Source organism: Notolabrus celidotus, chromosome 4 (genome assembly GCF_009762535.1).
Source record: "Notolabrus celidotus isolate fNotCel1 chromosome 4, fNotCel1.pri, whole genome shotgun sequence".
NCBI lineage: Eukaryota > Metazoa > Chordata > Actinopteri > Labriformes > Labridae > Notolabrus > Notolabrus celidotus.
In genome coordinates this window covers 38,513,609-38,538,109 of record NC_048275.1, presented here as the reverse complement: position 1 = coordinate 38,538,109, position 24,501 = coordinate 38,513,609, and the positions used below count along the sequence as shown (strand labels likewise).

At 42.5% G+C, this 24,501-nt stretch overlaps 2 protein-coding genes across 2 annotated transcripts in view; both read left to right on the top strand.

Moving 5' to 3' along the window:
• Nucleotides 1–24,501, top strand: part of LOC117811873 (NLR family CARD domain-containing protein 3-like) — a 197,907-nt gene that overhangs the window by 78,435 nt on the left and 94,971 nt on the right.
• On the top strand, nt 11,353–22,071 carry LOC117811251 (ovarian cancer G-protein coupled receptor 1-like). Its single transcript, XM_034681422.1, has 4 exons — nt 11,353–11,462; nt 20,026–20,209; nt 21,023–21,198; nt 21,303–22,071. Exons 2-4 carry the CDS (start codon nt 20,039–20,041, stop codon nt 21,826–21,828), a joined length of 873 nt encoding a protein of 290 aa, XP_034537313.1. The 5' UTR covers nt 11,353–11,462; nt 20,026–20,038; the 3' UTR covers nt 21,829–22,071.

Genomic DNA, 24,501 nt, shown 5'->3' with positions numbered 1-24,501 from the left:
CTATCAGCACAAGCAACTGCAGCAGCTCCCCGAGGAGGCCAGCAGGGGGAGGTGGTGGCAGAATTGATCAAGTCCAGAGTGTTACGACACAACATCACAGCAGTGGCAGAGCGAGGAGTTCTGTCTCGGCTGGAAGTGACGTGACCTGAGATCAATCAATCAATCAATCAATCTTTATTTGTATAGCGCCAAATCACAACAAACGTTATCTCAAGACGCTTTTACAAACATAGGAGGTCTAGACCACACTATGTCAAATTATGAACAGAGACCCAACACCAAGACAGGGTAAGACTCAGTCTGACCCCACCTTAATCCATCATGAGCATTGCACATCGCAGTATTTAGCTAGTTACAGTGGTGAGGACAAACTTCCTTTAACAGGCAGAAACCTCAGGCAGAACCAGACTCATGTTAGACAGACATCATGCCTCGACCGAGTTGGGTCTGGAAAGACAGATAGAGGGGAGTAAGAGAGAGAGGTGATAGTGATGAGACGAGTCGTAGAAGCTGTTGCCGCTGGAGTCCAGCACGTCCGTATCAGCTGGAGTCCAGATCGTCCGCAGCAGGAGGACGTCTACGGCAGCTCAGAGAAACCTACGAGACAAGGGAGCTCAGGGACTCCAGAAAGGTCTATGGTTAGTAACTTTAATGGGACAGGCAGAGTTAAAGTAAGTGATGAAGGGGTTGGGGGGAAGAAGGTGAGCTAGGATCCCAGTGTGTCAGTGTGCCAGTTCCCCCGGCAGTCTAGGCCTATAGCAGCATGACAAAAGCTGGTCCAAGCCTGATCCAGCTTAACTATAAGCTTTATCAAAAAGGAAAGTTTTAAGTCTACTCTTAAAAGTGGAGAGGGTGTCTGCCTCCCGGACCCTGACTGGTAGATGATTCCAAAGGAGAGGGGCCTGATAACTGAAGGTTCTACCTCCCATACTACTTTTAGAGATTTTAGGTACAACTAGCAAGCCTGCATGTTGGGAGCGTAGAGTTCTAGAGGGGTAATAGGACACTATGAGCTCTTTAAGATACGAGGGTGTCTGATTTTAAGGGCTTTGTAGGTTAAAAGAAGGATTTTAAATTCTATTCTACATTTTGTTGGGAGTCAGTGTAGAGAAGCTAACACTGGAGAAATGTGCTCCCTCTTCCTAGTTTTAGTCAATACTCGAGCTGCAGTGTTTTGAACTAGCTGAAGAATCTTTAGAGACTTATTGGGGCAGCCTGATAAGAGGGAGTTACAGTAATCTAACCTGGAGGTAACAAATGCATGGACTAGTTTTTCTGCGTCGCTCTGAGATAGGAAGTTTCTAATTTTAGAAATATTGCGCAAGTGAAAATAGGCTGACCTTGAGATTTGCTGAATTTGGGAGTTGAAGGATAAATCTTGATCAAATAGGACTCCTAGATTCTAGCCGAGGTGCTGGATGCCAGACTAATGCCGTCTAAGGTACTTATATTATTAGAAAAAGTCTCTCTGAGGTGTTTGGGGCCAATAACAATCACTTCAGTTTTTCCTGAGTTTAGCAGTAAGACATTTCTGGTCATCCAGGTCTTTATGTCTTTGAGACAAGCTTCTAATTTAGATAACTGAATGGTTTCTTCTGGCTTCACTGATAAATAGAGCTGAGTGTCATCAGCATAACAATGAAAATTAATAGAGTGCTTCCTCATGATGTTACCTAGAGGAAGCATATATAAGGTGAAAAGAATTGGTCCTAGCACTGATCCTTGTGGAACTCCCTGACTAACCCTGGTCTGCACTGAGGACTTTTCATTAACGTGAACAAATTGAGATCGATCTGTTAGGTACGATTTAAACCAAGCTAACGCAGTTCCTGTAATGCCAATTAGTTGCTCTAATTTCTGTAACAGGATTTGATGGTCAATCGTATCGAATGCAGCGCTAAGATCTAATAAAACAAGTACAGAAAGAAGACCACTGTCTGAGGCCATTAGTAGATCATTGGTTACTTTTAACAGTGCAGTCTCTGTGCTATGGTGGGCTCTAAACCCCGACTGAAAGTCCTCAAACAAACTGTTGCTCTTAAGAAAGTCCCAGAGCTGAACTGACACCACTTTCTCCAGGATTTTAGAGACAAAGGGGAGGTTAGATATCGGTCTATAGTTAGATAAGGAGCCTGAATCAGAGTGGGCTTTTTAAGAAGAGGTTTAATTACAGCTACTTTAAATGATTGAGGTACATAGCCTGTCAGTAAAGACATATTAATCATACTTAGTAAAGAACTGCTAACTAGTGGAATTACTTCTTTTAGCAGCTTAGTTGGGATTGGGTCTAAAAGACAGGTCGATGGTTTAGCTGAAGAAACTGTTGAAACCAGTTCAGGAAGGTCAATGGGTGAAAAACAGTCTAGGTATACATCTGGCTTTAACGCCGTTTCAATGATCCCGCTGTTGGTAAAGGGTCCTACACTAGTTAAAGGTAAGAGGTTACTAATTTGATCTCTAATCTTTAAGATTTTATCATTAAAGAAGCTCATAAAGTCATCACTGCTGAGGGCTAAAGGAATACATGGCTCAGTGGAGCTATGACTGTCTGTCAGCCTGGCTACAGTGCTGAAGAGGAACCTAGGGTTGTTTTTATTCTCTTCTATTAGAGAGGAGTAATAGGCAGCTCGAGCATGCTGCAGGGCCTTCCTATATTTATTAAGACTATCCTTCCAAAGTGAGCAGGTTTCAGTTGTTTTATTGGAGCGCCATAATCTTTCTAGTTTTCTAGAGTTTTGTTTTAGTTCACGGGTTTGAGCATTATACCACGGAGCTAGCCTCTGTCGTCTAATAGTCTTCTGTTTAAGAGGAGCGATTAGGTCTAGGGTAACCTGCAGAGAACCTGTAGTATCATCTACAAACTGATCTAGCTGAGAGGAACTGGAGCTAGTATACAAGCTTTGAGCTAAGGTTGGACTAAATACTGAGTTTAACGCAGCAGGGATAGCCTCTTTGAACTTAGCTACGGCACTATCAGACAAATTCCTGGTTATTACGTTTTTATTACCTTGAGTAGAACCTACTAGGAGGAAATCAAACGTTACTAAACAGTGATCTGATAAAAGCGGATTTTGTGGGAAGACTAATAAGTCCTCAATTTCAAGACCATAGGCCAGAACAAGATCGAGGGTGTGATTGAAACGGTGAGTAGGTTTGTTAACAACCCGTGAGAAGCCAATTGAGTCCAGCAGGGACATAAACGCAATGCTAAGGCTGTCATTATCAACGTCTACATGAATATTAAAGTCACCTACTATGACTATTTGATCTGAGCTGAGGACTAAATTAGATAAAAACTCTGAAAATTCAGTTAAAAATTCAGAGTACGGGCCAGGAGGGCGGTAAATTATAACGAATAAGATTGGTGGCACTGTTTTAGAAACTGGATTGGGAAAGCTGAGAACTAGGCCTTCAAAGGAGCAACAGCCCAGTTTGGGTCTAGGGTTAATCTGAAAACTAGAATTGAAAATAGCTGCCACTCCACCACCTCGGCCAGTTATTCGAGGGTTTTGAGCATTAAGGTGACTAGGAGGAGTGGCTTCATTTAAACTAAGGTATTCATTCTCACCCAGCCAGGTTTCAGTTAGTGAGAATATATCAAAGAGATTATCTGATATAATCTCGTTTATTAAAACAGCTTTAGCAGACAGTGATCTAACATTCAGTAAACCACATTTAATTTTAATATTATTCTGTTCAGCTGCATTCGAGGTTCTAATTTTAATCAGATTGTTTTGATTTACTCCTTTGATGTTTGGATTGTTTAACAAGAAGGGTCTCAGTCGGGGGACAGACACAGTCTCTATGTGATATAAACAGTGGCTGGGAGACGGCCCCAAAGGAAGCGCAGAGGAGCGTGTAGGACTGCAGCTCTGCTTCCTGGTCTGCACTCTGGGTTGTCACTTTTCTAAACTAATAAAATCTGCCATGTTTCTAGTTAAACGGACGGCACCATCCGAAGTAGGATGAATGCCATCTCGGCTAATCAGACCAGGTTTGCCCCAAAACGATCTCCAGTTATCAATGAAACCCACGCCGTTCTGCGGACACCAACCCGACAGCCAGCGGCTGAGTGATGAGGTGCGGCTAAACAACTCATCCCCGGACTGAGTAGGAAGGGGTCCAGAGAAAATGACTGAGTCAGACATCGTTTTAGCTAAAGCACACACCGACCCCACATTAAGCTTCGTTGTTTCTGACTCGCGTCGCCGGGAGTCGTTAACGCCGACATGAATTACGATCTTTCTGAATCTATGTTTAGCCTTTGCCAGCAGTTTTAAATTTGCCTCGATGTCACCCGCTCTGGCCCCAGGAAGACATTTGACTAACACCGCTGGCCTTGCTAAGTTCACGTTTCTGACTATGGAGTCTCCAATGACCAGAGTGTTAGCCTTCTGAGGCTTTACAGTCTTAGCAGGTGTGTTGCTAAGTGGGGCAAATCTGTTAGGAACGTGAACCGGTTGGTAGTCTGACACGGGATTCTTTAGCTTACGGCTATGCTTACCCCCTCGCACCGTAACCCAGCCACTGCATCCCGGCTGCTCGGGATCTGCCGGGGGTGAAGCTAAGCTAGCTGAGCTAGGTAGGCTAGGTTGCCCCGTACCGGCTACAGGGGGCTGGTTAACTGCCTCTGTCTTGGTGCGGAGCCGCGACTCTAACTCACTAACCCTCGCCTCCAGGGCTATGAATCTGCTACACTTCCAGCATTTACCATTATCACTAAAGGAGGACGACGTATAACTGAACATCTGGCACATCGTGCAGCACCGTGCAGGAGAGGAGACAGACTGAGTGGCCATAGTGCACCGTGCTATCAGGCTGATGGCTACGCTAAGCTATGAGCTAATGGCTACGCTAAGCTATGAGCTAATGGCTACGCTAAGCTACAAGTACACAAATCACCACTAAAGAGCTTTACTGGTCAAATAAAAGAGAGAGGGGGTGCTTGGTGAGGACTAACTTACGGTAGTGGAAGGGTAAGAAAATGTGAATTACAAGAAATTTAGAGTGAGAGCTGAGAGCTAACTGCAGCTACGTGCGACAGAGTGGAAGAGGAAAACGGAAGTGACGCAACACTCTCACCTGACATGCGTAGTAGGATCCTCTCTGATCTCCTGTCCTGGAAAATGATCTCTGGGAAAGAGTGGGAACCCTGTAGTTACAATCCTGACCCAGCAGGAGATGACCTGCTAACACCTGGATGAAACTCAGCAAAAAACCCCACAGATTAAACCTGACACCAAGTGAAACTTCTTCACTCAGAGCACCATAGAATTAAAACGACAACCCACATCGGGGAAACCTGAACAAGATGTTGGCAGAGAAGCTGTCCAAGTGTAAGTAGCTGCACTGTTTTGATCGTCTTAATATTAGTTTTCACGTTGAAATCACCAACTTTAACTTTTACTTGCATTACTGTTGTCCAGATCCCTGCTTTGTTTTGTTTTTACTCATGCTCAGCTGGTTGAGCTGAAGCTGGACGAGCTAACAGGACTAGTCAGGAGTCAGACGGAGTTTCAGGAATGTAGCATGGTGTGCTTCACGGAAACGTGGCTGCATCAGGATATTCCCGACCACAACGTCTCCATTGGCGGCTTCCAGACTGACCGGGCAGACCGGGATAGCAGCGAGAGTGCTGTGGGCCTCCGACCATATTATCTGCACAGGGAGATCTCACATGTCATACTGGTAGCTGTTTACATCCCCCCTCTGCCAACCTGACTACAGCATCCAACGTTCTCAACGCTGCCATAACCAGACTCCAGACAGACCATCAGAGTGCCCTCTTCCTGATCTCCAGACAGACCACCAGAGTACCCTCTTCCTGATCTCCAGACAGACCACCTGAGTGCCCTCTTCCTGATCTCCAGACAGACCACCAGAGTGCCCTCTTCCTGATCTCCAGACAGACCACCAGAGTACCCTCAACCATGGATTATACAACCATTTATTGTCATTATTTTCATTGTATTTGTATTTATATCTTATTAATTACTTTCTTCTATTAATATTATTTGATATTCTTACTTATTGTGTATAGGAGCAGCTGGAATGACTGAATTTCCCCCCGGGATAAATAAAGTATTTCTGATTCTGATATGAATGTCCACATTTTACTCCTAAAACAATCAATATGTAATGCAAGAGGGTGAGGATACTAAAAATGTGAACAGTGAAGTGTCTGTAGTTACCTCTATGAATAACCTCCTTTGTTGTTTCATTAATTTCACGATCAGCTGCGTCCAAACAGATCATTTTATTATGATTTAACAAAGCTCAATCTGACACATTAATATCACTAAACAAATGATCGACCGTCATCAAGGATGATCTTTGTGTGTTCTTCATGTTGTGTTGTTTGGAACTCTCAATGGGAGTTCCTGGTTAAAGAGAGGTTTCATCAAACATACAAGACATGTTGTGAAACAAAGGGGACTTGTTTATCACAGCCTTTGCTGTACTGATCCATAAACTGGTGGAGAAAACCGTGAAGGCTTAACCTGGGCGACATCAGGAAGCACTCATGTGGCTGCTAACATCAAGACCAAATGAACTCTATCGTTTAGCATTCACACACACAGACATGTCATAGAGCTCTATACATGTCATCAAGTGTGAAATGATGTGTTTGATGGCTTGATGCATTCGGGTGTTTGTTACCACCTGAGGAGTAATCCAGTGCAGTCTTATCTCCTCATTAACAGGGACGGAAGAGAACACAGCAGAGCTGATCAAGCTCCACTCCCAAAATGACTTCCTCTTTACGGGAAAGAGACACACAGCCAAGAAGGCCTGGGCGTGAGTCGTCAGTTTTGTTGTTTCACGTTATCATGCTGACCAACAGAAACACCTGAGCACAGTCATCCCTGCTCTGTAGAGAAAGATAACACATCAGAGGTTTCATGAAAAATAGGAACTGCTGCAAAGAGGGAAGCAGAAAAACAGAATGTTGTAAACTCAGTTCACCATGTTGTGTGTGTGTGTGTGCGCGTGTGAGTGCTAGTGTATGTGTGTGTTTGTGTGTGTGTATGTGCCTGCATGTGTGTGTGTATGTGCCTGCATGTGTGTGTGTTTGTGTGTGTATGTGCGTGCATGTGTGTGTTTGTGTGTGTGTGTGTGTCTGAGTGTGTATGTGCATGCATGTGTGTGTTTGTGTGTGTGTATGTGCCTGCATGTGTGTGTCTGAGTGTGTGTGTGTGTGTGCGTGTGTGAGTACTAGTGTATGTGCGTGCATGTGTGTGTTTGTGTGTGTGTATGTGCCTGCATGTGTGTGTCTGAGTCTGTGTGTGTGTGTGTGTGTGTGTGTGTGTGTGTGTGTGTGTGTGTGTGTGTGTCTGAGTGTGTCTGAGTGTGTGTGTGTGTGTTGTGGATATGCTGCTGCCACAGGTATTTCTAGCCACAGTTGTGGTGTTTTGTTTGGTTATGTTATTTATTTTCTTTGTACTTGTTGTAAGAAGATTCTAACAGAAGAGCTCATTTGAACTATTGTTCAAAGTGTTGTTGTTGTTGTCTTTACTTTATGTTCAACAGGAAGTGTGGTCATTTTTATTGCACACAAGTTTCTCTGTAAGTTCATATATTTTATAAAAACATATTCATATATTTTTATATTACACCCTACAGTGGATAGCAAATGTCTAAACACCCCTTAAATCTTTTAGGGGGAAGAATTAAAAGAATAATAATAAGAATAATGTGGTTACATAAGTGTACACACCCTCTTATAACTGGGGATGTGGCTGTGTTCAGAATTAACCAATCACATTCAAACTCATGACAAATAGTAGTCAGTATACACCTGTCAGAATTTAAAGTGACTTTGATTAATCCCAATAAAGATCAGCTGTTCTAGGAGGATTTTCATCACATGTCCTCAGTTCATATTTCAGCAAAAGCCATGGTCCACAGAGAGCTTCCAAATCATCACAGGGATCTCATTGTTGAAAGGTATCAGTCAGGAGAAGGGTACAAACATGTTAATAAACACATTAGATCTACCATGGACCACAGTGAAGACCGTCATCATCAAGTGGAGAAAATACGGCACTTTTATTTTTATTTATTTAACCTTTTTTTTAACCAGGTAAGTCATTAAGAACAAATTCTTATTTCCAGTGAAGACCTGGAAAAAGGCACAGCCTTCTGAGGGGTAAAGGGTCAATGGAACAACAGTGACAGTACCAAGAACTGGACATCCCTCCAACACTGATGAAAAGACCAGAAGAAAACTGGTCAGGGAGGCTTCCAAGAGGTCTACAGCAACATTAAAGGAGCTGCAGGGATTTCTGACTAGTACTGTCTGTGTACTACATGTGACAACATCTCTCCTATTCTTCATATGTTTCTGCTATGGGTAGGGGGGCAAGACGGAAGACTTTTCTTATGAAGAAAAACATCCAAGCCCGGCAACATGTTTCAAAAACACACATGAAGTCTCCCAAAAGCATCAAATGTTTTATGGTCTGATGAAATCAAGGTTGAACTTTTTGGCCATAATTCCAAAAGGTATGTTTGTCATAAAAACAACACTGCACATCACATAAAGAACACCAGGGCCTGTTTTTCTTCAGCTGGAACCAGGGCCAAAGTCAAGGTGGAGGGAAGTATGAACAGTTACAAACACCAGTCAGTTTAACACAAAACCTCCAGACCTCCATTAGAAAGATGAAGATGAAGAGGAAGTTCAACTTTCAACACGACAACAAACCAAAGCATACATCCAAATCAACAAAAGCATGGCTTCACCAGAAGAAGATTCAAGTTTTGGAATGGCCCAGCCAGAGTCCAGACCTGAATCCAGTTAAATATATGTGGGGTGGTCTGAGGAGGGCTGATGATTTTGGAGCTTTTTTGTAAAGAGGAATGGGAAAATATCACCACGTCAAGATGTGCCATGATAATAGAGACCTACAAAAAAATGAAACAGAGTGCTGTAATAAAATCAAAAGGTGCTTAAACAAAGTAATAGTTAAAGGGTGTGTACACTTATGCAACCACATTATTTTAGCTTTTTATTTTTTATTCCTACTCCTAAAAGATTTTAATTTTGTTTTCAGTTGAATTGTTCATGTTATAGGTCACATTAAAGGTGGAAAAAGTTCTGACATGATTTATCTTAGTCTCAATTTTTTACATCACAAAACCTGGTACTTTAACAGGGGGGTGTAGACTTTCGCTATCCACTGTAAGTGGCAATTCTCCCCTGACATCCTACAAAACATAAAAAGATGTGGAACAGTAAGACGTAAAAGTAAAAGAAATACATAAAAGAGGTTAGAGACAGGAAGACAGAACATCAGAAGAAGAACAAACAGATAAATAGATCAGGAGCATTAAAAAGAATCAATGACAGAGAGATTAAACAAAACTAATGAATACTAAATGACTTTAATTAAAAAGGTAGAATCACACAAAGTCATTGGAATGAAGGTGAGTTTTAATAAGTGACTCAAAAGATGTCACAGTTCCTGCACACCTGTTCCCCACTGGAAGGCCCCATAGTCTGTATAATAAACAGACCTAGTCTGAGTGACATCCCAATCTGTTCCTAAAGCCCTGTTCTGAAGCCGATCATGCTGTGGAGTTAGTGTGAGGTAAAAAGGCGGGCCTTTAGCTTCCTGGCTAACAGCTACAGTGTTCCCGACTGTTAATTAAGTCAGCTGTGCCTCTAATTATGGAAAACAAATCATCTCAAGATATATACAGTATATCATCGAAAAATTCTGAGTTATAAAACGGTTCACCCCGTACAGTGTGTGCCGACAGAGAAATGAACTGTTCAGACCTGAACCGTCTTTTAAACCAGGCTGTAAACATGTTTATTTCTGCTGTAAAGACCGGCTCTTTGAATGGGTGTGTATGTGGTTTCTGGTTCTTTGGGGCCAGCGTCACAAGTGGACACTCGAGGAACTGCAGTTTTTAGACTTTCTGTTCATTTCTCACGGCCGGAGGTGGCCACTTGGATGGCACAAGCAGAAATTCCTCTAGATTCAAGTCTTGACTTTTGAACTATTAGAAGAGCTCCATCCGAGGATCTAAGGCAGCAAGATGGCTCATAAAGGTTCTGCATTTCTAGACTTTAGACTCGAGGCAAAACCAGACAAGCTTTTAAAGTGATCAGTTAAACCTCAAAATCAATTCTAAAATGGACAGAGAGCCAGTAGAGAGATGCAAGTGTAACCTAGGTACAATGGGTCCCTCTGGAATAGTTCTTGTTGTCCAACTGATCCAAACATTCCCACACTCTGTGCCTCTCCTGTCGTATAATCAACTCCTCCGTCATAACCCCAGACAACCAATAGCATTCAGGCTTTCCAGCATCTGTCCCGCCCACTTCATGTTGTGCAGCACCATCCTCTGCTGGAGGAGCTAGAAAAACTTTCTCAAGCCCCTTCAGGAGCTGAGATTATATCTGAGATTATATCTGACTGGAAAAGCTAACAAGTGTTTCAATCTCCAAGGGAACATGAAGTAAAATGTCCACTCAAAGACACTTCAGTGGATGGCAATACAGAACAGATTAAAACCCTGCCAAGCCTGACCAGTGACTTTCCTTCTTTCTTTGTGCCTCCTGCCACAGTGACGCATCCACTCACCCTTTCAGGCTACATGTTCAACCCACCTGAGGTTCAGAAGGTAGTGGAAGAGCACACTGTCAAGACAGATAATGCTGTGTCCCATATCCATGGTTCATCCCATCTCAGGGCGTTCTTCTTTGACCTGTGGGTTGTTGGTAACCAGTTGTCTCAATGCACTTCAGTCGACTTCCAGTTGTGTTGCACAATGAGACTGGGCATGATGTAGTAATACCCACAAAGACTGTGCTGGTTGAACTGAGTGCAGAACAAAGTGTCAATAACCAGCAGTCTGTGACTCAACCATCAGAACCCCCTACTAAAGCTTCCCTTCACACTTGTCCCTGACAGCAATCCCCTCACCTATTTCCTGACAACTGCAAAACTGGAGGCCAACAGATACCGATGGTTATCTCCCCTGTCCACCAAGGAGTGGACAGAGCAGGAGGACAGGATTATTTGATGCCTGTTTAAAACAGGGTCTATAATTTCACTTTTTCAGAATTCAACTTTAAGAAGCCAACGTGTTCTGAAGTTACAGCCGGCACCTCTTATACAAACCCCTGCCTTCAGCTTTCAGTGGAACACACACTTTAAAAGGATGTAATATATATTAACTAATAAAGTACATTTCCTGGGTTGTCTCTTTGTAGGAGGAGATGAAACTCATGTGATAAAAGGCCTCTGCTTTACTTACTACATGGTTTGTGCTTGTGATGCAATCTCTTTCTCAAAAAACACATTATCATATCTGAATCATTTTGTTGACTTCCTTAGAAGAGACTAGAGATAAATTGAGGAACCTGGTGGACGTAATATCTTAAAGTGATCACTGTAGACGGTGAAGAAGCAGAGAAACATCAGACACAGAGCAGGGACTTCATTCAGGTAAGATCTGGACTCTTTAGAATCCTTCAGTAGTCAACAGAGTTAATATTGTGATCTTTTCAGAAACGTCAGTGAAAGAATGAGAAGAGGCACAAAAAGGCATGAAAATGAATGTTACAGTAATGACATTTGTAATGCTTCTATCTTCTAGTTTAATTTGGGATGATGTCCAGTGTGTGATTGTAAAGACAAAAAGTAAAGAATATATATCTATTTGCATATAAGCTCTGTATACCTAGAATGTTGTTCATAGCCTTTGACATATTCCTCTCCTCATTATTCATTTTCACATGGTCTGTTCTGTATGTTTGGCCCCAACATGAAACTAATGAGGGGTAATTATGGGATGTTTTAATGGAGGAACATGTAGAAGCAGCTGGTTTGAGGTGTGAGTCTGATACAAACGATCTGTGTAGTTAAAAAGTTCAGTGAGGTATGGTGGTCATTTTAAATATAAAAAGATGGTGATGAATATTCCATCTCTCCTGGAGAGAGGACCAGCCAACCTTATTGTACAGAACACACTGATGTGTGTTATAGGGGTCACCTGTTTTAAATCTTAATGCAGAGTGATGAATGGAGTCGAGGCGTTTGAGGGTTGAGGAAGATGTGTTTCAACAGATTATTTCACCGTAGTCCAAGACTGACATGAAAACAGCCTCCACAGCCCTCTTCCTCTCAGAGTCTGTCTGAAAGAGTACTGATGTGAATATTAAATGTGAGGTTTTTATCAATGCATAGATATTTAGATTCTGTGACTCTCTCAGTTCTGAATCCTGTTCTTGTAACTATACTTAAATCATTCTGCTCTATTGTTCTGGCTCTGGAGAACAGCATCACTTTTATTTTGTCACATTAAGTACCAGCTTTAAGAAGGGATGTAACGATATATCGAAAATTGGTAAAAAATTGATACAAATAAGGGTGGATTAAAATGGAGACAACTTAATTTGTATTGGGATATCATTTTTAACCATTAGAAAGCACTATCTGCATTATACTCCGCTTGTTCAACATCATGAAGTCTCTTGCGCTGCTCTCTCATCACTCGCTGAGTGGAGGTGTTTTAACTTTAAAGCATGTTTCAGAATCAGCTGACTGAAGGTGTTGCTCACAGCGGAGACGCTCAGCTGGGGGCTGCAGCTGAGTGACATGTCTCCACGAGCGCTTTCTTTTCTCTGCCATCGCCGGACTGATTCTGACACCTGACCGCGTTTAAATGCTTATTTTTCTCAATAAGAAGGAGAAAACTGGACACTGTGAGTCTGAAATCTGATCCTGTTCAGTTGTCCTGTTGCAGTAAATCCACATGTTGTAGTCTGAGTCTTCACTCTATGACCATGAGTCCACAGAGATTATTTATAAGCCTGCTCCTCACGTTGATATTCAGTGTTAACATTTTGAACACCTCAGTATGATCCCTAGCTGTTTAATACTGTCAGTAATATACACTGTATCGTGAAGGAACATTTGATTTAGGGGAAAAAAACACATTTGTCATTATTTTTGACATGGAAAACATGTTTTTAATGATTGAACGATAATTGATCGTTAACATTTCCAAAGATTGATCACGGAAAATACTTGAAATTGACATCCCTAATTTAAAGAGATTGACCTTATTTGTTTAATATTTAATGCTTTCATTTGGGAATTGTTCATTTCTATTTCTACTATAATAGTTTTTTTTCAAGGTGCTGAAAAAAAGTGTGCAGTGGTTTTATTTTAGTAACAACACACCTTAAAAATGAAAAAGGATGACTTTGTTTACAAAGAAATATAAGAAAACAAATATATACCCCAACTGTCCATATCTGAGAACTGAAATAAAATAATAGTTATTTAAATTTTGAGTTCAATCCAGTTTTCTTGAAAATCGTTAGAGAATCATGAGTGAATCGTATCATGAACCAAAAATCGGGAATTCAAATCGAATCGTGGGTTGAGTGTATCGTTACATCCCTAGCTTTAAGTCATCCAGGGTATCTTATAAATTGTTAACTCAATCTCATAAATGACTGACTGCAAGTTGAACAGAATCATCATCAAAACAATACAGTGCAGTGTCATCAGCATATAGAAGAAGAAACAACATTGTTAATATAAATAGTAAACAAAACTGGACCTAAAATCGAGCCTTGAGGTACTCCCTTTGTGACTGCTGAAATATCATAAATATGAACACAACTATATGCAGATTTCCAACTGCAATCATAGCGCCACCCTGTGGGAATACGGACACCAACTTTTGCACACAGTGTTTGATCTAACAGGGTTGATGTCGGTCCCAGCTTCAACTCATCTACATACACACTGTGGTCATAGTCATACCCCCACCTATTGGAAGCAGACAAGATAAACCCCTGTATACAGGTTTTATCTTTCAATCTTAACTGTTTGATTCATGTTCTGTCATGAACATTCACAACATGAACACAGGTGATAACTCAGTCATGGCCCACCTGCTGTTTAAAGCCAGTGTTAGACTGTTCTCTGTGCTAACATTTACACAAGCTGATAGTCTGGACCTGAACAGCTCTACATATACATTCAGTAGTGACAGCACCACCCACTGGTGATAAGTCACAGCTGCTGCACAACCAACAGCTGCTGCACACCAAAGTGCCAGGGCCTGTTCATCACCACCTGCAGCTTTATCTTGGATTATTTTTCTCAGCACATTAAGCAATAAATATTTGAAAATGACAATAAACAGTGCAGACGCATTATTTTGAAGAGGTAAACTAAAAGGGTGCTGTGTTTGTGTACAGTACTATGCAGTATGAAAATTAAAAAGTTGGATCGGACTAAAATAGGAATCATCCAGAAAAAGAAACTTGACTTGTCTCAGTGTGAAAAATGTAAGCTGTATATTCTTAGCTCCATGTGGGATTCAAACCCCAGACTCCACCTGTATAGCCCGTGTTATTTGGAACCTTTTAAACCTCCTTTTGTATTTGTTTCAAATATTGAACACAAATAATATTTCTAAAGAAAACATTTTGTAAAGTGAAAAAGGAAAGCCTTGGCCACAAGAACCATTAATACAAATAGAATAAGATAAAAAAGTTAAAATTAATAAAATAATAAAGCAACATTTAAATCAATATAATTGCAAAAGTAATTAATACAATTTTTAAACCCTACATAAAAGGAGACACGTCCACATAGAGCTGAGTGTCATCAGGAGACACGTCCACATAGAGCTGAGTGTCATCAGGAGACACGTCCACATAGAGCTGAGTGTCATCAGGAGACACGTCCACATAGAGCTGAGTGTCATCAGGAGACACGTCCACATAGAGCTGAGTGTCATCAGGAGACACATCCACATAGAGCTGAGTGTCATCAGGAGACACGTCCACATAGAGCTGAGTGTCATCAGGAGACACGTCCACATAGAGCTGAGTGTCATCAGGAGACACGTCCACATAGAGCTGAGTGTCATCAGGAGACACGTCCACATAGAGCTGAGTGTCATCAGGAGACAAGTCCACATAGAGCTGAGTGTCATCAGGAGACACGTCCACATAGAGCTGAGTGTCATCAGGAGACACGTCCACATAGAGCTGAGTGTCATCAGGAGACACGTCCACATAGAGCTGAGTGTCATCAGGAGACATGTCCACATAGAGCTGAGTGTCATCAGGAGACACGCACACATAAAGCTGAGTGTCATCAGGAGACACGTCCACATAGAGCTGAGTGTCATCAGGAGACATGTCCACATAGAGCTGAGTGTCATCAGGAGACACGTCCACATAGAGCTGAGTGTCATCAGGAGACAAGTCCACATAGAGCTGAGTGTCATCAGGAGACACGTCCAAACAGAGCTGAGTGTCATCAGGAGACACGTCCACATAGAGCTGAGTGTCATCAGGAGACACGTCCACATAAAGCTGAGTGTCATCAGGAGACACGTCCACATAGAGCTCAGTGTCATCAGGAGACACGTCCACATAGAGCTGAGTATCATCAGGAGACACGTCCACATAGAGCTGAGTGTCATAAGGAGACACGTCCACACAGAGCTGAGTGTCATCAGGAGACATGTCCACATAGAGCTGAGTGTCATCAGGAGACACGTCCACATAGAGCTGAGTGTCATCAGGAGACACGTCCACATAGAGCTGAGTGTCATCAGGAGACACGTCCACATAGAGCTGAGTGTCATCAGGAGACACGTCCGCATAGAGCTGAGTGTCATCAGGAGACACGTCCACATAGAGCTGAGTGTCATCAGGAGACACGTCCACATAGAGCTGAGTTTCATCAGGAGACACGCACACATAGAGCTGAGTGTCATCAGGAGACACGTCCACATAGAGCTGAGTGTCATCAGGAGACACGTCCACATAGAGCTGAGTGTCATCAGGAGACACGTCCACATAGAGCTGAGTGTCATCAGGAGACACGTCCACATAAAGCTGAGTGTCATCAGGAGACACGTCCACATAGAGCTGAGTGTCATCAGGAGACACGTCCGCATAGAGCTGAGTGTCATCAGGAGACACGTCCACATAAAGCTGAGTGTCATCAGGAGACACGTCCACATAGAGCTGAGTGTCATCAGGAGACACATCCACATAGAGCTGAGTGTCATCAGGAGACACGTCCACATAGAGCTGAGTGTCATCAGGAGACACGTCCACATAGAGCTGAGTGTCATCAGGAGACACGTCCACATAGAGCTGAGTGTCATCAGGAGACACGTCCACATAGAGCTGAGTGTCATCAGGAGACACATCCACATAGAGCTGAGTGTCATCAGGAGACACGTCCACATAAAGCTGAGTGTCATCAGGAGACACGTCCACATAGAGCTGAGTGTCATCAGGAGACACGTCCACATAGAGCTGAGTGTCATCAGGAGACACGTCCACATAGAGCTGAGTGTCATCAGGAGACACATCCACATAGAGCTGAGTGTCATCAGGAGACACGTCCACATAAAGCTGAGTGTCATCAGGAGACACGTCCACATAGAGCTGAGTGTCATCAGGAGACACGTCCGCATAGAGCTGAGTGTCATCAGGAGACACGTCCACATAGAGCTGAGTGTCATCAGCGTAGCTGTGGATATCTATGCCATGTCTCCTGATGACACTGCCCAGGGGAAGCATGTACACGTTAAAAAGTAGGGGTCCTAAAGTTGATCCTTGCGGTACCCCACAGTTAACCTCATGATGTTTGGAGTTTTGATTATTGATTGTTACATACAAATTTCTGTTAGAGAGGTAGGATGTGAACCATTTAAAAACACTACCGGACAGGCCAACATGCTCACTTAATCTGTTTTAAAGGATTTGATGGTCAACAGTATCAAAAGCAGCACTGAGGTCAAGTAGCACCAGGACTGTAGGTTTGCTGTTGTCAAGGTTTTTCCTGATGTCATCTACTTCTTTTAGTAAGGCGGTCTCTTTGCTGTGATGTGTTCTAAAACCTGACTGAAACATTTCAAATTTGGTATTTGAGTTTAAAAAGGTATTTAACTGAATAAAAACAAGTTTCTCTTAAATCTTATTTAAAAATGGGAGATTTGAAATTGGTCTAAAATTGCTAGTTGATAAAATGTCTAAGTTCCCTTTCTTTAAAAGAGGTTTGACTAAAGCGGTTTTAAAATCATTGGGGAAGACAGCCAGCTGTAGAGAGTAGTTTACTATGGTGAGTATGTCTTCAGATACAGAATTAAAAACAGTTTTAAAGAGAGAGGTAGGGATGGGATCAAGGGAACATGTGGAGGGTTTCAGTTCTGTTACTACTTTTCTCCGTGTGTCACCATCAACCAGGTCAAAACAGCTGTACTTGTCATCACATGGCACATGTGGTACAGGTAAAAGTACAGTGTGCATGTTTTGTTGGCAGATACCAGACCTAATGTTGAGTACTTTCTCCCTGAAGCAGCCAGCAAACTCTTCACATTTGGAACCTGAAAGCTGAGCACTGTTGTTGACTGTGGGGTGTAAGAGTGAATCAATGATACGTTAAAAGAAGTCTGGGGTTGTGGATGTTGGTGTTTATGAGGTTTGAGAAGTATGCTTGTCGTGACGTCCGAATTACTTTATTGTAGTTTTGAAATTTTTCAGTAAATATGTTTTGATGTATAGTGAGTTTTGTTTTTCTCCATCTGCACTCAGCAGTTCTACACTCTCTCTTGAGGTTCATTGTGTGGTCATTTTCCCATGGTACCACCTTTTTTGTGGTCGTTTTCTTGGTTTTAATTGGAGCAGTTGCATCAAGCACTGTTTTCATTTTACTGTTAAAATCCTTGACTAAGTCATCACAGGCTGACGGTCTGACATGATTTTTGTAGTTTGATATTTGTGATGTGAGAGCTGTGGCTACTTCAGGGGGGGGGGGGGGGGGGGGGGGCGTTTTCTGACTACGTTCTGTGCAATTTGGTAGGCAGTGATTAAAACTGTTCAAAGTCCTGGTCCCTGTGGAGGTGGCTGCTGACAGGAAAATTACTGCCAAGCTGTCGTCTTTGATGAACATTTTATTTCTATGTATATTCTTGTTAAATTCTTGTACTGTACACCTTCTTGTTTGCTGCTGTAACTCCATGAATTCCCCCGTTGGGGGATGAATAAAGGAGTATCTTATCTTAAAACCCATACATTCTAACAATTCTAAAAACTCTTTGGCTCTGGTATCTGCCAGATTGTCGACATGTTTAGTTGTTAAAATCACCAGTTAAGATACAGGCATTATGGGTAGTGTGAATGACTGACAGTAGTTCTGAGAATTCTCTTAAAAACAGGGGTACAGATCATTTAGGAGCTCTGTATACAGTCACAGCAAGGAAGTTAGGGTTGGCGTTAAAAAAGCTTGCATTATATTCAAATGCATTAAAGCTTCCCAAATCCACATCTCTTACCTTCATTGTTTCTTTAAAAATTGAGGCTGTGCCTCCACCCCTCTTTCCTTCTCTAAAGGAAAAAGAAAAGGTGTAGCTGGGTGGACAGGCCTCTAGCAGTGTGGCAGGTGCATCTGTGCCCAGCCAAGTCTCAGTTGGAAAAAGACAGTCCAGTTTGTAATCACTGATGAGTTCATTTATACAGAGAGATTTTTCTGTTAATGCCCTGATGATTAAAACGTGCCATGTTGATTTCTGTCTGAGTTGGAGATGAAGAGGAGTGCTTGTTTATGTGTACTGTAGTAAGGTTGTTCTTGTTTGGTCCTTTTGTAGTTCTTTTGACAGTATTGTAGCGAGCAGAGATGATGGCTTTAATGAAATCAACAGAGTGAGGTGAGGTAGTGTGAGTGATTCTAACAGATGGGACAACTCCTGTGATTGTTGTTACGGGGGTTGGACATGTATGGACACTATTGAACCAGTAGGTGGGGCTATTGCGGTAACTCCAGATGACAACAACAGGCAGTTTTGAGGGGAGGAGTGAGTGACAGGAGCAGGTGTACATGTGTTTTTTGATTGCAGACAGTCATTCGGAGTGTCGAGAGTGGACCTGATGCAGAATGTTTGCTGACAACATTCGGCTACCCCGTCTGTTGGGGTGAATTCTGTCCCGTTTGAACAGTGTTGCACGGTCCCAGAAAAGGTTAAAGTTGTCCACAAAAGACAGGTCATGAGAGCTGCATGCGGATTGGAGCCAGGTGTGAAGACTGAGGATTCGGTTGAATCGCTCAGCTCCGCGACCGAGGGTAGGGATGGGGCCAGAGATAAAAAACGTTTTTCCAGAGTCCTTCAAAACATTTAAAAGAAGGTTCAAATCATTTTTGGTGCGTTTGGTGCGTCCCAACATGAAGGACAATTTTTTTGATGGTCAGCAGGAGTGAGGGGAGGAGGTCCAGCAGATTGTCCAGGATGACGGGGACCGTAGCTCCAGGAAAGCACCGAGTGATGGCGTTAAAGAAGTGGATGTCCCTTATTATGGAGTCGCTGATAATTAGAGTTGTTGGGGGAATGAGAGGACGTGGGGGCGATGATTGGGAGCTGTCGGGGCTGGAGGACAGAGACAGGGACGGCGGTTGTGATTGTGGGCACAGCCCAGGTGAACAAGAGCGAAGAAGCCCCGTCTGAGGGAGATCCACGTAGCGTCTGATCACGGCCTCCTTCAGCATCTTACGGCGCCTCATCCTGGTTGAAGCAGTTTGAGTAGCCCGGTTTGCACTGAACACCCGTGGAGGAGAAGCAGCGCTACTTCAGGGGAAGCCACGGCCGGAGTCGAGTCTATAGGCGGCGGCGACAGAGCACAGCCAGATGAGTGACTGGCGGAAATGTCCTGCGGAGCCGTGGTGAAGTTTGGCAGAGAATGGCTGGAAATGGGCCGACATTCTGGCCCACGACAGGCTTTGAGGGGGAGAGCAAGGAGGCACTAGTCTCCTCTGGTTTCCCACTCACGGCGGTCAGCCATGAGTGGGAAACCAGAGGAGGGAAACTCATCCAGTTTAAATATATCATACCTGTTCGACAGCTGGATCACATGAGAGTCAGGATACCGCACAGGAGATGAAATGCTGTGTTTAGTGACGACCATGTTATTCATGTTACTGCACTCTGCTTTTTACTAACTGTTATTTTTCCTGATCTCTATAACTTTAGATTACACTGAAGAATGGAAGCAGGCTTCAATAACACCACCTCCCACACAGACAACAATGACAGAAACCTCACAGGACTTCAGGATGACGTAGGAATGTATTACATAGAATATGTTGTGATGTGCATAGTCATCAGTATCGGCCTTCCTCTGGTGCTCGTGACCATCTATGCTCTTTCCTCTCTGGTATGTACTTTGTGACTTTATTTACTGTCTATGTCATGTTTCTGTGGAACTGTGTGCTTGTCTGTAGAGGATCTGGATCTGGGTTTGGTGCTAGCTTTAATATCAACCCAAAGATGATGTGAGTTTAAACACATGCAGAATGCTTCTGCTTACACTGTAGAGGAAGAAACAGCACTAAACTTGGTCAGTAAGTTTGATTAAAAAAGGTCAAAGGAGTGTTCAATTCTGTCAGCGTTCATGGTCGTCAGAGGATGAAGCCAACCTCCTTTTTTTTATTTCATGACTTTTGGGCAAAGAATAAGTAAAACATAGTCTATTCCATCAGTTCTCAACATTTGTGTTTTAAAAACTAGAATAAAAACTATGGAGAAGTGTTACACTTTGTGAGTATTCATGGTCTCCAGAGGCTGACTTTCCCTCACCATTACAGATACTCTTAAATTAACCAGAGATGGACTTTTTGTGAAATGTCTGAAGTGTCTATAGATATATATAACTAGTTCAGTGTAATACATAGTTCACATAAAACATAATTCACTAGTGAAAAATCATCTTCTCCATTAGTTTCAGGATAGTCCCTGAAATGTGTGTAAAGTTATAGAGGTACAGCTTCTGAATGCAAACATGACACAACCCACACTTCAGCCTTGTGCTCCTGTTTGACTGGGTCAGAGTGCCTCCCCATGAGAGCATGAAACACAGGTCAAAGTCTGAATACAGTGAAATGCCAGGATGTCATGAGAGTCATAGTTTGATGAATCATGGCTGTTACTGCAGAGAGTGATGTTTACTTCTACCTCTATTCTTCTGCAGGTACGCCAGGGTCAAGTTGCTCCGATATACGTCATCAACCTTCTCATTTCAGACATCATTCAGCTCTGCTGCATGATCGCATTTTTGTCAGATCATGAGACTCCCATGGCTTATGATGTCTACAGCTGTGGTGTACTGTCGAGTGTTGGCTTCATGGTGTGCATCTCACTGGAAAGGTAAGGTCTGTTTAAAGCCGTGTGTAGTGCTACAGTGTCTGATAATCATGTTTCTGAATGTTCCTGCACCTCCTCAAAGACAGTGTGTCCCTCTGGTTTTGCAGGTACCTGGTCATCTTCCACCCACTGTGGTACCGATTCAAACGAACCATCAAGATCTCTGTGGCGGTCTGTGCCGTGGTCTGGGCCTTCCCTCCTGTTTATTTCCTTATTGTGTTTCCCTTGGTTACTGATACGGTTGGTGTAATAGTGCTCCCCATTATCCACATCATCCCCTTCCCACTGTTCATCTTCGTCCTGGTCAGGACCCTCAGAGCCCTCTCTTCTTCCGCCTCGGTCCGCTCTGATGAGAAACGACGAATAGTTGGAACTTTGGTGGTGGTGCTGCTCATTTACACGCTGCTGTTCCTGCCCATCATTATTAAGTTCCTGTTAGAGGCGACTGGCTTTTACTCTTCAATGTTTTTCTACACGTCCGGTATATTTGTTAGACTGAGTCCTCTGGCAGACTTGCTTCTGTATATCTTCATCAGAAAGCAGATCATGGGCAAATGTCTGGCCTCTGTGTGTTGTTGCATAAAGGAGAGCAATGATCCCACCACATCAGCAGTGACTGTTGACGACATTTAGACAGAAAGCTTTAAGGAGGCAGAGAGAGAGAAGAGAAAACAGAGCAAATGTACTCTAGAATCATAGTATATCCAAAATGTACATCCATGTCTATCCAAAACCTTTAGCATGTGCATGAAGAAGGACCATGTTTGTCATGTTGTTAATCAACCCTCAATAACCTGGCCCCCCCATACCTCACTGACCTTCTCCAGTACTACCACCCCTCCCGCCGTCTCCGATCCTCTGACTCCAACCTCCTCACTCCCATCACTAAATCCAAGCACCGTACCTTGGGGGACCGGGCCTTTGCCATAGCCGCTCCCACCCTCTGGAACTCTCTCCCCCCACACATCCGTGCTTCTGACTCACTTCTTTCATTTAAGAAACAGTTAAAAACTTACCTTTTCAAACAGGCATTCCCCTCACATTAATTTTTCCACCTCTTGTTGTCTGCTTGTCTTGTATGTCTTTATTTATTTATTTGTATCTCTTGTAAAGCGTCTTTGAGTTATTTAAAAGCGCTATATAAAACTTAGGTATTATTATTATTATCTTTGAAAGCATGAAAACTAGCTACACACACTTGTGGATCTTTAATAAGTATATCTTTTACTTCTGCAGCAACCAGAACTTAGCTTCATGACTCCTCCCACTCCAGGAGTCGGTTAACAGACGCAGTGATACAGCTGCTAGGCAATTCTGATTACTACTGATAGTTAGCAGAAGAAAAGTGCTAGGCTAACGTAACTTTCCATCTCTATCCAATTCAACCTGAGAAGGCATTTGACAGAGTAGAGTGAGGCTTTCTGATAAAGGTCTGGGAAAACCTGGTTTGGGGCAGAATTGATCAAATGGGTTAAAGTGGTCTACGCAGGGCCGAGAGCATCAGTGCTCACCAACGGACAAACGTCCCCCTTTCTTCAACTCATACGCTTCCATCTTCAAATGTTCTTCATGGCACAGAAATAAATCACATGATGAATTATGTGTAAATGTGTGTTTTCTTTCAAGTGCAGACACAAAAGTGAAATAAATCCAGTAACCTCTACAAAACTACACATGGACTGTGCAGAGACTACTTGTACACTGCAAAAGGGTAGCTGAAATATAAGGTAAAACAGCTTAATTGAAGGTGAACATTTCTTAAAACTAGTGAAATGATCTGTCCATGCAGCAAGTTAATTTCACTTGATAAGAAATCTTAAAATGAGATGATTAAATCTAGAAATAAGCCTGCTCTGAAAAGTATCAAAAAGGGTTGAAATAAGTAGAATATGATGATTTTTATCTCAAACTACTTGAAAACAAACTTCCTACAGAACAGTTAGAAGTGAAATATACTGAATATAAGCAAAGAACATCTCATTGATTTATTTAGTATATTTAATTTGAGCAAATGAAGGCCTGGGGACAAAAAAGACAACACTAGTTTAAGTATAAAATGACTCACTATTAGAAGACTATGAATACTCTCTTTCTTGATATAAACTGGCTCATCTTAAAACAAACCCTAATCCATCTTCAAACTAAAACTAGAATCTTTAAACCAGTCCTTAGTCTTAGAATATACCTCTGAAATGTTTCTACAGAAACCACAACAGCCAGCTGGATTACTGGCAACCTTTAATAAACGTCAGGATTAACAACATATAACATCAAGAACAGTATTAATAGTGACTCAGGGCTGATGCATACTTCAAGACATTTAAAACAGTTTTTAGAGCCAAACCAAAACAATATATTACCATTTTGCACAGCAGAACTATGAGCAATCAATAAGATACAAGCTGCTGTAAATGCCTTAGGTTGGAATGTGAAGACAATCCACAAAAATATCAAATATAAATCTAAATTTGAGATGTCTAGAAAGTAAACAGATCTTTTAAGGGTCTGCAGGAACCTGGGTGAGCTGTTTCAGCAAATAACTAAGGAGACTGACTGTGCCAGCTACTACAGTTTTTCTTCAGACACAAACCAAGTGCAAAGAAAAACAAGAAGAACAGACCTGACATTATGCTGCTTAACATTCACCTACTTCTCAACAAATCATTTACATTCTGTCTTCACCTTCTTATATGCACTAGTGGCATCTTGATCATGGGTGGTATCATCAACATCAATGTCAACATTCCTTCACAGAAATCCTCCTTGAGGAGGGTGCTCACTGGTATGTTTCCCATGGCAACAATGCTGGTTGTTCCATCAATGAGCAGCACTGGGTCCTTTCCTGGCTGTAACAGAAAGAAAAGGTCAGTGTGGTGAAGAGTTTGAAGAGAGGCAGTGCTCCTGCTTAAAGGGATATTTCAATGTTTTTGAAGTGTGATTGTATCAGTTTTATGTCAGTAGTACTTGTACTAGCCGCAACAGATGCCGCTCCGCTCAGCCCCTTTAATGAGAAACTGCAGGAGAAACAGCATGCAAGCTAGGCTACAGTTTCTGCAGACCAGGTCAGTCCTGCCACATAATTCGAGAGGGGTCCGGCTGCAGACCATAAAACATAACCACAGGTGTCGTGCCTGCTCTGCTCTTCATTAACATGACAAGGAGCACATAGAGCGTGATGACATCACATCTGCACGCACAGGGAACCTTTGACAGAATAGTACAATACAATGAGCAAGGGCGCCATCTAGTGACAAGACTTAACAGTGTCTTTACTTGAATGTTTGTTTAAAAAACATTAAATTAAAA

Coding starts and splice junctions, on each gene's coding strand:
- LOC117811251 (XM_034681422.1), top strand. CDS start 20,039: ATGGAAGCAGGCTTCAATAACACCACCTCCCACACAGACAACAATGAC. Junction 20,210..21,022: donor TCTATGCTCTTTCCTCTCTG/GTATGTACTTTG, acceptor ATTCTTCTGCAG/GTACGCCAGGGTCAAGTTGC. Junction 21,199..21,302: donor GTGTGCATCTCACTGGAAAG/GTAAGGTCTGTT, acceptor CTGGTTTTGCAG/GTACCTGGTCATCTTCCACC.